At 50.7% G+C, this 12,136-nt stretch overlaps 5 protein-coding genes across 5 annotated transcripts; 3 read left to right on the plus strand and 2 right to left on the minus strand.

Moving 5' to 3' along the window:
* Positions 1 to 1,046: 1,046 nt before the first annotated feature.
* Positions 1,047 to 2,450, plus strand: COL26b_004261 (uncharacterized protein; the record flags this gene model as incomplete). Its single annotated transcript, XM_053177141.1, has 1 exon — positions 1,047 to 2,450. One exon carries the CDS (start codon positions 1,047 to 1,049, stop codon positions 2,448 to 2,450), a length of 1,404 nt encoding a protein of 467 aa, XP_053038977.1.
* A 2,452-nt stretch (positions 2,451 to 4,902) lies between these two features.
* On the plus strand, positions 4,903 to 5,652 carry COL26b_004262 (uncharacterized protein; the record flags this gene model as incomplete). Its single annotated transcript, XM_053177142.1, has 4 exons — positions 4,903 to 4,954; positions 5,011 to 5,016; positions 5,087 to 5,210; positions 5,271 to 5,652. 4 exons carry the CDS (start codon positions 4,903 to 4,905, stop codon positions 5,650 to 5,652), a joined length of 564 nt encoding a protein of 187 aa, XP_053038978.1.
* A 418-nt stretch (positions 5,653 to 6,070) lies between these two features.
* COL26b_004263 (uncharacterized protein) lies at positions 6,071 to 7,342 on the minus strand (the record flags this gene model as incomplete). The annotated part of the gene is made up of 1 exon (XM_053177143.1): positions 6,071 to 7,342. One exon carries the CDS (start codon positions 7,340 to 7,342, stop codon positions 6,071 to 6,073), a length of 1,272 nt encoding a protein of 423 aa, XP_053038979.1.
* An 889-nt stretch (positions 7,343 to 8,231) lies between these two features.
* Positions 8,232 to 9,336, minus strand: COL26b_004264 (uncharacterized protein; the record flags this gene model as incomplete). Its single annotated transcript, XM_053177144.1, has 3 exons — positions 8,232 to 8,404; positions 8,467 to 9,189; positions 9,264 to 9,336. 3 exons carry the CDS (start codon positions 9,334 to 9,336, stop codon positions 8,232 to 8,234), a joined length of 969 nt encoding a protein of 322 aa, XP_053038980.1.
* A 709-nt stretch (positions 9,337 to 10,045) lies between these two features.
* Positions 10,046 to 11,596, plus strand: COL26b_004265 (uncharacterized protein; the record flags this gene model as incomplete). Its single annotated transcript, XM_053177145.1, has 1 exon — positions 10,046 to 11,596. The coding sequence occupies one exon, from the start codon at positions 10,046 to 10,048 to the stop codon at positions 11,594 to 11,596; it is 1,551 nt and encodes a 516-aa protein (XP_053038981.1).
* Positions 11,597 to 12,136: the final 540 nt, after the last annotated feature.

The raw sequence follows: 12,136 nt of genomic DNA on the forward strand, positions 1-12,136 counted from the left end.
CAAAAAGTGGGACCGTATATGCATGTGTAGTTTCTCCGTACAGGGAACGAATGCACAGACGAGGGGATGCTGTTGGTTCTCGTCTGGAGGCGGCTCGGGCTGCTAGGGTCCTAGGCATTTCATGACGACGATTCTGCGGTTGGCCCTGGTATCTGCAGCTCACTGTAGCCCTTGAAATGTGATGAGCATTCTTCACATGCATCCGGAAGAAATGGACGAACAAGTTGAGGAGGAGGTCCGATGCATTGTAGAGCTGAGGTTCTTGAACACTTCGACCTACTCCTTGCGGTGTTTGAATTCCTAGATCAATGGCATATGTTGAATAACAAAAGGCCACCTCTCAATTGTGACACATGTAGCAATGAAGAAATTAGGGAAACACAACGATACCTTTATCTCGATATTGTTACGTACATTGTGCTTGAGCCTAGCCGCTGTCATGTAAGGAACTCTTTAGCATACTAACGGGCTGCAGGGGCGGGGAAGTAATTCCTAGCGGGCCGACTTGGCTTGCATGGATCGTTAAGCGGTGGTCTGGGTGCAACTTCGTTGACAAGGATCTCCAACTTCTCCGGTCAATATTCGAAAGCAGTAGGTGATCTGACGATGTGTTGCAAGCAGCCGTTGGCAGTTTCAAAAGAGATTAGAAGCTCGACTCACCTGAAGGTGCAATGCAAAGAATAATGAAGATGTTCTGCATGCTCAACAGTATCCTGCCGGTCTTGCCCCGTTTGGAGTGGCGGGGATGAAATTCGGTCCACTTGTTGGTACGGGGGTGCAGGCATCTTCAATCCGTACCTGGCATCAACCATGGCGGCCGTTGGTTCATAGGACGAACATACAATGAAGTGATTAGAATGTACGTCTGAGGCGCAGCACAAATGCGTCGGAGGAAGTCAAGCCGACCCTCTTACAACTCAAGACGGCAAAACAGGCCCTTCAACATTCTGTGCTGTCATTAAATCAGTCTCACCCCTCTCTCTACCCCTCGACCGTTTTCACTGATTTCTGCAACGTGAATTATTTCTCGACAACCTATCATTACCATGGGCTCCTTATCAGGCTGGACAGAGATTCCTGATCTCACGCCTCTTGAGCGTATCGGTCCGAAAGGCTATCTTCGCTATGTCTTCCCGTTCCAACTTCCTGATGACTACGATCTCGAGGAAGCAGCTTCGGTACTCCGCGCAGGATACGAAGCCGCCCAGAGAAGAATTGCGGTCCTCGATTGCGAGGCTGTTCCAAACCCAGACGCCAAGCAAGCCGGTACTCTAAAGCTACAGAGGTTGCGCTCAGGCGAAGTAGAAGGCATCGCCGTCAAGGACTTGAGAACACCAGGGGCCTTCCCGATGACCTATTCGGAGCTCAAGTCTAAAGCCTTCCCTGTGTCTGCTTTCGATGCCAACACCATCATGCGCCGCTCCGTCTGGCCCTCTGCAGGGGAACGTCTTTCTGTCTCCCTTCCCCAAGCCAACTTCATTCCAGGGGGCATGATTCTCTCCTGGTGTATCTTCCATATGTTTGGCGATGGTAACACCTTTCTCACCTGGACTAAAGTCTGGGCGGAGGAGTGTCGGCGTGCCCAAGGCCTCGACATCACCGACCCCTTCAAGCTTGACGAGGCTCTGATTAGAGACCGTCAACGGATCATGAAGCCCTCTGGAAAGAACAAGGGCAATCTCGAGGACCACCCGGAATATACTATACTCCCGTTTACACCCCAGGGCATGCCACCTAACATGCTCTCCGAAGCCCACCGGGGGCAGGTCTTTTACTTCTCCCCTGAGTCTCTGGCCAGACTCAAGGCTGAAGCATCCCCTCAGAATGCGACAGAGCCAGCAAACCAGAAATGGATCTCCACCAATGATGCTCTTTCTGCCCTTCTTTGGCGCACGGTCATGGCTGTACAATCTCCACTTGAGACTCTCGAAGGCGACCCTGTCTCCGTCTATAACATTGCCATAGATGGCCGCCCGCGCACCGATCCACCGGTCCATCCTCACACTATGGGGTGCTTCCTGGGCTATGTTGCGGCCTCCGCTCCGATTCGGAAGATGCTCGGCTCAGCAAGCCTTGCTGACCTGGCAATATTGGTCCGCCAAGCGCTACTTCGAGCAAGTAGCCAGTTCGTCGACGATGTTGCGACGTTGATCGACACCGTGGAAGATGTCAACCGGGTCTTACCCACTGCTTTGCTCGATGTTCCGGGTAATAACTGTATCCAGAGCTCTTGGGTCAATTTCTCATTGTACGATGTTCAGTGGGGCCCATCTCTTGGTAACAGCATTCAAGCTGTTCGTTCTCCTCATGTTGGAGTTATCAACGGGTTGCAGGTTGTGCTGCCAATCTTGCCGGATGGTGGAATGGAGATTCTTGTTGGTGTTGAGGCCAACTGTTTGGATAGGTTGATGCATGAACCTCTGTGGATGAAGTTCGCTGAACCACGATGAGCTCAATCGCTGTTTGTATCTCAATTATCGGGCGTTTCTTGGAATAATACAGTTGTGTTATTTTATTGTACTGATTGCAAATCCATCCCCAAACATCCTGATGATTCAAAGCAGCCCGAGGAGAGGAGTGATGGTCCAATCTTTGCATCGATGTAAATTGATCAAGAGTCGCTTAAGCTGGGTCTTTTCTATCTGTCCAGTCAAGTCTGTCGAAGGCTTGAAGCCTAATCTGGCCTGCGTATTCTCTGAATCGCTTAGATACTTCTTGGCATCTCTCGCCTCAAAGGCCTAGAGCCCACATGGCTCGCGTTTCAGCTTCTTCTGGACAATGGAAATACTAGAGCGCGCTACACAAACAACCTTATTTCCCCAGCCTGACAAAGAACATCCTTAGCACAGTCAATCATTCATTCTGTGCGTTGCTGGCTATTCGTTTCGGCTTGGCGCTAATGCCAAATCCGGCCCTTCCCGCGTAACGAATCAAAGAAAACATTACCTGGGGAGCGGTTAGTCATAGTTGGAATTGAGCAGTGATACTGATCAGCGCATGATTCAACACGTGCCTCACAATGGGAGTGACACAGCCACACAAGTAACTGCCGTTAGTTATGGCCACTTACTACTCGAACGTCGAACCGAGAAAACCGGTTGTAACAAGGCAAGCCATGAGAGGGACGGTTTTAACGTTAGACTACCAGTACGAAGGAAGCCTGCCTAATGCGGCGAGTTTCGTCGATGATCAACTTCTCAGGGCGCTTTCCTAGGCACCAATGATGTTAGCTTCGAATAAATTGGCATCCAGGCTTCTGAGTGCCTGCCGCTTCGTTCAAACGTGGCTTTTTGGACGCTCAGCTGGAACAGAAGTTGGCCCTACGAGGTGGCCAATGCTGGTCCTTCGACTCTCATCGCGATCATCGTCTCATTGATAAGTATGAATGCCGCAGCCATCGACATCGCGGAGTGTTGTCCATCCAGCCTAGTCAGTCAACGCGTTCTGTCGCTTTTTCACTCATTTCCACTTCCAAGATGCCTTCTTTTTCAGTTTCAACTCTCGTATTTCTTCTTTCGGCGTCTGGTCACGCCGCATATATCGCCAAACGCGAGGTCAATGTTGGAGCAAATCTTCCAAATGGATGGACTTACAAGGGCTGCTACATCGACGGACCTAGCCGTCAACTGGCTCGAGCCAGCTACGCGGATCCTTCCATGACAGAAGAGTCTTGCGTCAATTTCTGTCAAGACCATGGCTTTCCTGTAGCTGGGGTTGAGTATTCTTCAGAGGTATGTGCTTTTCCGGGCATTTTACTCCGCCAGTGCCATACTTCCTTTAATATCTTGTTGTCTTCTCGCTGACTTCGTAATAATCACAGTGTTGGTGCGACTACAAGATCCCCGCCGAACGGAGGCCTGAGACGGACTGCAACATGGTCTGCAGCGGTGATTCGACAGAGTACTGCGGCGCGGGCAATAGGTTGACCATCTTTTCCAATGGAGGGACTAGTCCTGCTGTCAATCCTGGCCCTTCAGGCTGGACATCTCTCGGTTGCTACACGGATAGCAGCACCCGAACGCTCTCATACCGAGCGGGCGTATCAGGAGGCGGCTCTGCAATGTCCGTTCTGCAATGTACCACTGCATGCACAGCCGCTGGCTTCGCGTTTGCTGGAGTGGAATACGGTACAGAGTGTTGGTGCGATGATGCCATTCGAGGGGGAACCTCGAGTGCTCCAGAAGACGACTGCAACATGCTTTGCGGAGGTAACAATTCTGAACTCTGCGGCGGACCCAACCGTATCAATCTCTACAAGGGGGCAGTTGCTCCAAAGACACCAAGCGTTTTGCCCACAGGGTGGAAATCCCAAGGCTGCTTGAAAGACAACATTGGCGGCCGAAGCCTCGGTGTTTATGTCGGTGTGGAAGGTGGCAACACGAATGTAGCCAATTGCATTGTAGCATGCGCTGCAGCTGGCTACACCTTGGCTGGTGTTGAGTACGCGCAAGAATGCTGGTGTGATAACTCGATCAGGTTTGGTGGTGTCCCTACCACTGACGGCTGCAACATGCCCTGCAAGGGCAACACGGCGGAGATGTGCGGTGGCCCCGATCGACTCAATCTCTACTCGCTTGCGTCACTGGACCTGGGCTTCTCAACAACATCGTCTTCAGCCATTGTCATTCCATCCTCCAGTTCGACAACTTCTTTGCCAACCCTTTCCACCTCAATTACTTTTGTCATTGCGCTCTCCTCCTCCATTTCATCTATTGGCACCACTCTGGTGACTCCATCCACCACACTCATTCCCATCGTTTCTACGACGACAATCATACCCACATCTTCAACCACTTTGAGCGTTTCCACACCTAGCTCAACAGCTACCTCTCAAGTATCTGTGTCAACATCATCAACTGTAAGAACTCGTGATCCCAAACAATTCGAAGGGCAAAACGCTGAATGAAACAGGCTCCTGGCGGCTCAGCAGCGAGTGCTTGCACCAGAACATCTCGTAAGTCACCTCAATCACACTCTAATTATCTGGACACTCAACTGACTTACTCTTAGCTGACAGTATGTACCCCGTGGAATAATTGGATTAATCTCATATCTCACAAGTTGAAGTTACTGACACACAACTCAGGTGCTTACGTCAAGAACGCTGGTTTCGAGAGTGGCGTTGCCAACTGGGCCTTTAAGGTTACGTCCGGAGATGTTACGGCAGAAGTCATCACTGACAACCATCCAATGGGCGGATGTTCAGCTCTGTAAGAACCTGACGTTGGGATTGCCCATCCTGAGTAGAGCTAATTCTAGCCGCTTTTTAGCATGTTGACACCCCGTTCCTCTCCATCTGACGGCGTTCGCCGGGCTGTCCTCCGCCAGACACTTGCTGGTGTCAATATCACTGAACCAAGAGCATTTGCCGGCTTCTTTGGTCGACTAACTAAAGCCACGATTGATGATGGCGGTCCTCAAATTACCGTCAACTACGGAGGAGTGCGCATTCACCAGTGGGATGCTTGTGGATCTTCTCAGAACAAGTGCAACCTCAACGCTCCTGGTACATTGGGCTATTACAAAATAGTTACCAAGCTATCGCTTAGTCTCGCCGCGGCGAAGAACACAGATATTGTGGTGGAAGTTGTTTGGAGTGATACTAATGGAAAGAACAACCCGGTCCTATTGGACGACATCATCCTCCTGTGAGGAGCGTTGATCCTTTTCTTTGTTAGCATAGATATCTAGATGACCATGATGAAAAGATCTGCTTTGAAATGTTCAATTCTATGCAGCTTGTGGACATGTTGCATGAGACGTCAGCCTGTACGCTAACTGACACAGAAGTGTACGCGCGCCCTGCCTATTTGCGGATCCCATATTGACGGAGTCCAACACAAGACATTCGGACATGGAACAAAATGGTCAGGTTACATGCAACATGAAAGTTAGAAAGTCACAACATTGGGATGAAGGTCTTCGGAAGAATTTCCAGATAAGGCATAACACTCATGCTACATAACTTTCATGTCTAGGTGTGCTCATGCCACCTCTCGCGCGCTTGCTGCCCCATTACAACTCAACCCGTAATTCGGGAAAACATGTACAATGAAAATGTTCGCAATAATTAATGTCCATCGACAGTTAACCCCAGCACCTTCTCGTCTCTTCCAACAACGGGTTCCGAGTTCTTGGCTCTCCGGGGAGCCAGGCTAAGTTTTCCAAGAGAAGCATATCTCACAGCACCCCCTGCAGCTGGAATATTGTTTGCCAGGCTCCGCTTGTTGGCAAATGCCAAGGTAGCAAACTTGATGGCCTCCTTGTATGCAGCAGGAATTCCGAACTCGTCGCTAGTCACGAGCTTCAAGCCGTGCTTCTCCACCTCTTCTCCGAGATTTTTCATCAGCGTCGCGTTCCGAGTACCGCCCCCAGATGCCACAACTCGTGTAACCTCTGTTTTCGGGAGAATGAAGTCTGTCAGGCTCTTCGTGATGGATATTGCCGTAAATCGTGTCAGCGTTGCGAGAAGGTCCTCGGTGGATGCTGTGGAATATCTCTCAAGAACGGCATCTGCATATGCCGCGCCAAAGTCAAGACGCCATGCGGACCTTGGTGGCTTCCGCGTGTAAAAGTCATGCTGCAGGAGCTCTTCGTGAAGTTTGGGGATAACCTGTCCTTGGGCTGCAAGCTCGCCATCTTTGTCGTAGCCTCTACCAGTGCGAGCTTTGCAGACGTGGTCGATCATGACATTTCCCGGGCCTGTGTCGAATGCCATCATCTTGCTTCGGTCCGCATTAGCAAGCTGCAGGTTCGCGATCCCGCCAATGTTCAGAGTGACCGTCGTTCCATCGTTGCGAAAAGCGACAAAGTCAAGGTACTGCATCAGGGGTGCAGCAGAACCACCGAGGGCGTGGTCGAGAGGTCGAAACTGGGTAACCGTATCGACATCGGTTAGAGCGGCGACGACACCGGACTCGGCAATAAAGAAGCCGCAAGGAAATCCTCCTTTTAGCCAGCGGTCCACAAGACTCTTATTCCCACTTAGGACATACTCCCTCTCTTTGACACGGTCTGGCGGCTCTTGGTAGATAGTCTGGCCGTCGTAGCCGATGACGTCGATGTCTTCGGGCTTCAGATTGTTTCTCTGAATGAGGTCGTTGGCTGCCTCGGCATACAGCGCACCGGCGGCATAGTTTAACCGCGTCATTTCGAAGATGGTCAAATCATTGTTGAAGGCTCGCAGGATCAACGGTTGAAGTTCGAGAGGCCAGTCTACCGTCAGGCCGTCGACGTATTGGGGTCGAGAAGGATGGCCGTCCTCCGCGATTCCGATCTGGCAAAGAACGGCATCGACACCGTCGAAAGACGAGCCGCTGTTCAAGCCTACGATGTAGGTCATTTTGAAGGCGCTGTGAATAGAACGACGCGATGTGGCTTGGGGGAGAGGTGAGACCGGGTGCCTGTCTGGGCCGCCCTCCCGACTTATACCAAGACAAATGCTAGCATCGGGCCGTGGTTTGGGAGATCTGGAAACAGGATCATTCCCCGTCCAGTGTCCAGATTACCGAGCAATTATGTGGGGGTTGACAGCTTCCAGATCTGATCACATTGCCATATTAGGAATCGGAGCATGGACTAGTTTGCTAGCCCATCGGGGGGTCCCCCGAAGAGAGGGGAAGTCACACAAAGCCAAGTGGAGACAACTCGCAGCTGATGTTGCATGCTGTGGACGTGAGCTGACCTATCTTACGAGAACTGCAGGTTGCAGCCGATAGAGAGCCTGTTAAATCGCTGCAAGTCATACGATTCGGGAGAATGCATCCGCTCAAATGAAAAGTCCAGAATATGCCAAGAATCGTGCTCCTCCAGACGCAAGACTTGATAGTCTTCGCAACACAAGAGTCACCATCACAGGATCAACGCCGAACTCCGTCGCGAATGAAAACTTTGATGATCTATTCAGTGAGAAACCAAGATACTGCCTAATTCCTTATGTTTTTGCGCGACTATATTTTCCATATACTTGATAGATCATCAGATTTCGTTTCAATCAGAATAACCCCCTTCATAGTAACTAGAGACAACGACAATACTCACGACGACAACGACGAAAATGAAAATCATAGACATATCAACAGTAGTGATAATGAATGGCAGAGGCGACGATAGCGGCGGCGTCGACAGCAAGTATGCAGGAAGAGTGGTCGCTCCATCGCAGGAAAGATGGGGGGCCTCAAGAATAATCATCGAAGACTATGAGTTGTCTGTTCGAGATAACTCTAGCAAAACTATCCCACATGAAGCATCTTTGATAGCAAAAGCTTGAGCTTTTCTGTGTCTTCGCCAAATTTTCTCATAGCCTCGGCTGACTTTTCAACAGCGCACTCGTCACTATTGAAAGCCCATCTGAATGCTGATTCATCATTGATGTAGGAAGATTTCTGCAGGTTCGTATTCCGTGCTAAAAAACGTCAGCGGAAGATTTTTTGACTCTGGTTGGTTATTATCAGCAAAAGCACTTACCAGATTCTAGCGTCAATCTACGATCGACAGGCTCAGACTCTTGTTCCAAAGCCTCAAGAATTGCCGGCGAAGCTGTCAGCAGATCGATACCCGCTAAATCTCGAATCTGCTTGGTGCTGCGGAAACTGGCAGCCATTACCTGGGTCTTGAACTCGTACTTCCTCAGATAGTTCTGTATCTTTGAGACAGTCTCAACACCCAAATCATTCGTAATACCGTGCACCTTTCCCCAGTCTGCTATTCGCCCGACGTAAGGCGCAACGGCATCAACCCCGGCTTCGGCTGCGGTGATAGCCTGGACCAGTCCAAAGACCACGGTAATCAAGCAGCTCACACCATGGTCTCTCTGTAAAACACGTGCAGCCTGAATACCTTCCCAGGTAGCACTGATCTTGATGCGGACTTGACTCTTTGGCACACCCTGTTCACGGTAGAGGTCGATGATGCGCAAAGCTGCGGCGATAGTGGCCGCAGTATTGAAAGAGAGAGTGACGTCCACTTCGGTGCTGACTTTGCCAGTCAACTTGAAGATTTGCGTGCCAAACTGAACAGCAAGATGATCCACTGCCGCGGCCAAACGCTCAGAGGACGAGATGGCCGAAGGCAGCGCATTCGCGTACGCGATGGTGTTCGATACAATTGTAGCGTACGACGGATGCTGTGCTGCTGAGTAAAGGAGACTTGGGTTTGTTGTTCCTTCAGAGGCGCTGAAATGAGAGATTTCTGAGTTCTGATTAGCAACTGTTTTCCTGCTTTTTCTGATAGGAAGCTTCAGGAGTGCGAAGTAGTCGACTTACTGTCAAAGTCGGCGGTATCAGCGATCAGAACTGTGCCGGCATCCTGGAGCTGCTGTAAAGGTCCAGTGCCCATGATAATGATTTCTTGCTTGCCGCGAGTATATTTTCGATGCACTGGGCAACAGTTTTCAGGCAATGGGATGACAAGCTTTGGCAGTGTACTTGCTGGGATAACGAACAACCATCACGTAAGTAAATTTGGCACATCAACCTGGCCATGCCGCAAGTAAGTCATGCTACATCTTCATTATTTCAAAATCAACAACAATCAAAATATCACCGATAGCTGTTGATAAGTGTCGGGGGATAGTCCGTCGGATCAGTCCCCCGTCGGAGCATCCCCCGGGCGTTGAGGCCAACCAGGACACTCCTGGCTCCAAGCACATCATCACGTCTCACCAAATCACTGACTAAGTAATAAACATTTGCTGCGACATTCTGTATAACCATCACTGTTTAAGCTTCAAGGCACGACTTACCAATATTAGCAGTTTCACTACTCTACCGGAGCGTCCCCCGATTAAACAGTCTGGGCCCTCGTTTTCACAGCTCCTCCCCCTAAGCCTTACCCCAGACTCGGACAATATGTACCCCAGTGATTCATTCCTTACGGGCGGGGCTAGTGGGATTTAGTGGTCTCTAGTGTTATGGACCCACTAGTTGTCAACCTGCCATCTACAAATATTTATCGCCAAGATGCCATGACTTGATTGCGCCGTTCGCTCAAGAGTTTGACATCGTTCAGCGATCTCTGTTCCAGTCGTTCTCGAAGCCCTCTCGAGATGGGCATGTTCAACATTGACTGGCGTTCCAACGCCTGGGCCCTGGCGTACTGCGGGGTCTCGACCTTCGGCGCTCTTTGTTATGGCTACGACCAGATTTACTACACTGGCCTCCTGGGAATGCGACCGTTCATTGACGATTATGGCACGGCGACCGATAGCAAAGGGCTCAAGGCCCTGACGACGTCCTTCATGTCGCTCACTGCTTCCATCATTTATGTCGGCGAACTCGTTGGCGCCCTACTTGCCGCTCCGATCAACGATCGCTGGGGTCGAAAGGCGGTGTTCTACTTCGCCTCTTCCTGCATCATCGCAGGGGCAATTGTCCAGCTTACCGCCCGCGGTATCGAAGGCCTCATCATTCTCGGTCGCATTCTGATCGGTCTCGGCGTCGGGCAGTTCACGGTCACCTGCTTGCTGTACATCGGCGAGGTGGCTCCACTTGCGATCCGGGGGCCTGCACTGATGATGTTCCAATTCATGCAGTCCTGTTCCCAACTTGTCGGCTCAGGCATCACCCAAGGGACCGAGGCGATTGCCAACAAGAACGCATACCTGATCCCGATGGGTCTTTTGATTCTTCTCCCTGGGCTGATGATCATGGCATTGCCGTTCACGCCAGAGAGCCCGACATGGTACGCGACAAAAGGACGGCTACCTGAAGCCGAGATAGCACTTAGGAAAATCAACAAGAGTCACCGCGACTACCAACCTGCTTACGATATTCAAATTTTAGACGAGGCGGTCAAGAGAGAAGCTGCCTACGCTGCAGATTCTACCTGGATTTCTCTTCTGCGAGACCCAATCGAGCGACGCAAACTGATCTACTCCTGCGGCGCCATGGTTGCACAGCAAATCAACGGCATCCAGTTTTTCTATTCCTATGGTGTGGTTTTCGCGCAATCAATCGGCATCAAAGAGGCCTTCACAATTTCGCTTATTACAAATATTCTACAGGTCATCTCAGTTGCCGTTTCAGTTGTCCTTGGTAACAAAATTTCACGTCGCAAGAATCTCCTAATTTGCACAGCCGGCATCTTCGGGGCGCTTGTCGTTGTTGGAGGCCTGGGTTCGCAGAGAGCTCCGTTCTCCAACGGCACCAGCGCTGCCATTGTGGTTTTCTCGTACATCGTGATCGTCTGCTTCAATTTTTCGCTGGGTCCACTGGCTTTCACAATCGCCTCGGAGATGGCAGTGGGGCGCAACAGAAACAAGATCATGTCTTGCTCAATCGTCTGTTTCTTCCTGACTGTTTGGGTCATTGCTTTCGTTTCCCCTTACTTGTACTACGACGCGAACTTGGGACCCATGCTAGGGTTTGTCTGGGCAGGGACGACCATTATCACGCTCACATATGTCTGGTTCTGTGTTGGGGAAACGACGGGCCGAAGCAACCTCGAACTCGAACGATTTTTCTTGGAGAAGGTTCCGGTTCGGCAATGGAAGAGGCACCGCTTCATGGACGTGGCTGGTGCCGAGGATCCCAAGTCCGTGGTCCATGTGACTGAGAGAGAAACCCTTGGGAGTGGAATGTCCTCTGCTGCTAAGTAGCATCGGCCAAGGCCGGTAATTCTACTATAAGACGCCATAAAATACAATTGTATTAAGTATTGAGAATATTTGAATCTTTCAGGGCCTCACCGACATTTCCCAGCCACGAGGGCTTGTTTTTGACCTAGAATTCAGCTCTGGGTGACGTAGGCTAGTGACTTTTACACCTTGACAAATGTTAGCCGACGTTCCACCGATTGACTTCCCCTCCCCCTCCCAGTCGTTTCAATGTTTCTACTTTCACCTTTCTCCACCAAAGACATTGAAATCCAATCAGTGATTGCGTTGCCATGATGTTCCGCGAAGATGGCGCCTACGCCCAAGACAAATCTTGCCTGCGATACCTGCCGTCAAAGAAAATCGCGATGCGATGGCGTTCGTCCGATCTGCACCCATTGCAGAAATGCGGGACGTGAGTGCACCTACAGGCCAACCCCGACAAGCCTAGAAGCGTAAGTGATCTCAACTACCAGCCATTATTCAGGATTCGCAGGTGTACTTTGCCAAGAAAGAAATGAGGGGGCGTAGAGCCCAAACACT

This window comes from Colletotrichum chrysophilum (genome assembly GCF_026319265.1).
Source record: "Colletotrichum chrysophilum strain AFK26 chromosome Unknown scaffold_25, whole genome shotgun sequence".
In the NCBI taxonomy this organism is placed as follows: domain Eukaryota; kingdom Fungi; phylum Ascomycota; class Sordariomycetes; order Glomerellales; family Glomerellaceae; genus Colletotrichum; species Colletotrichum chrysophilum.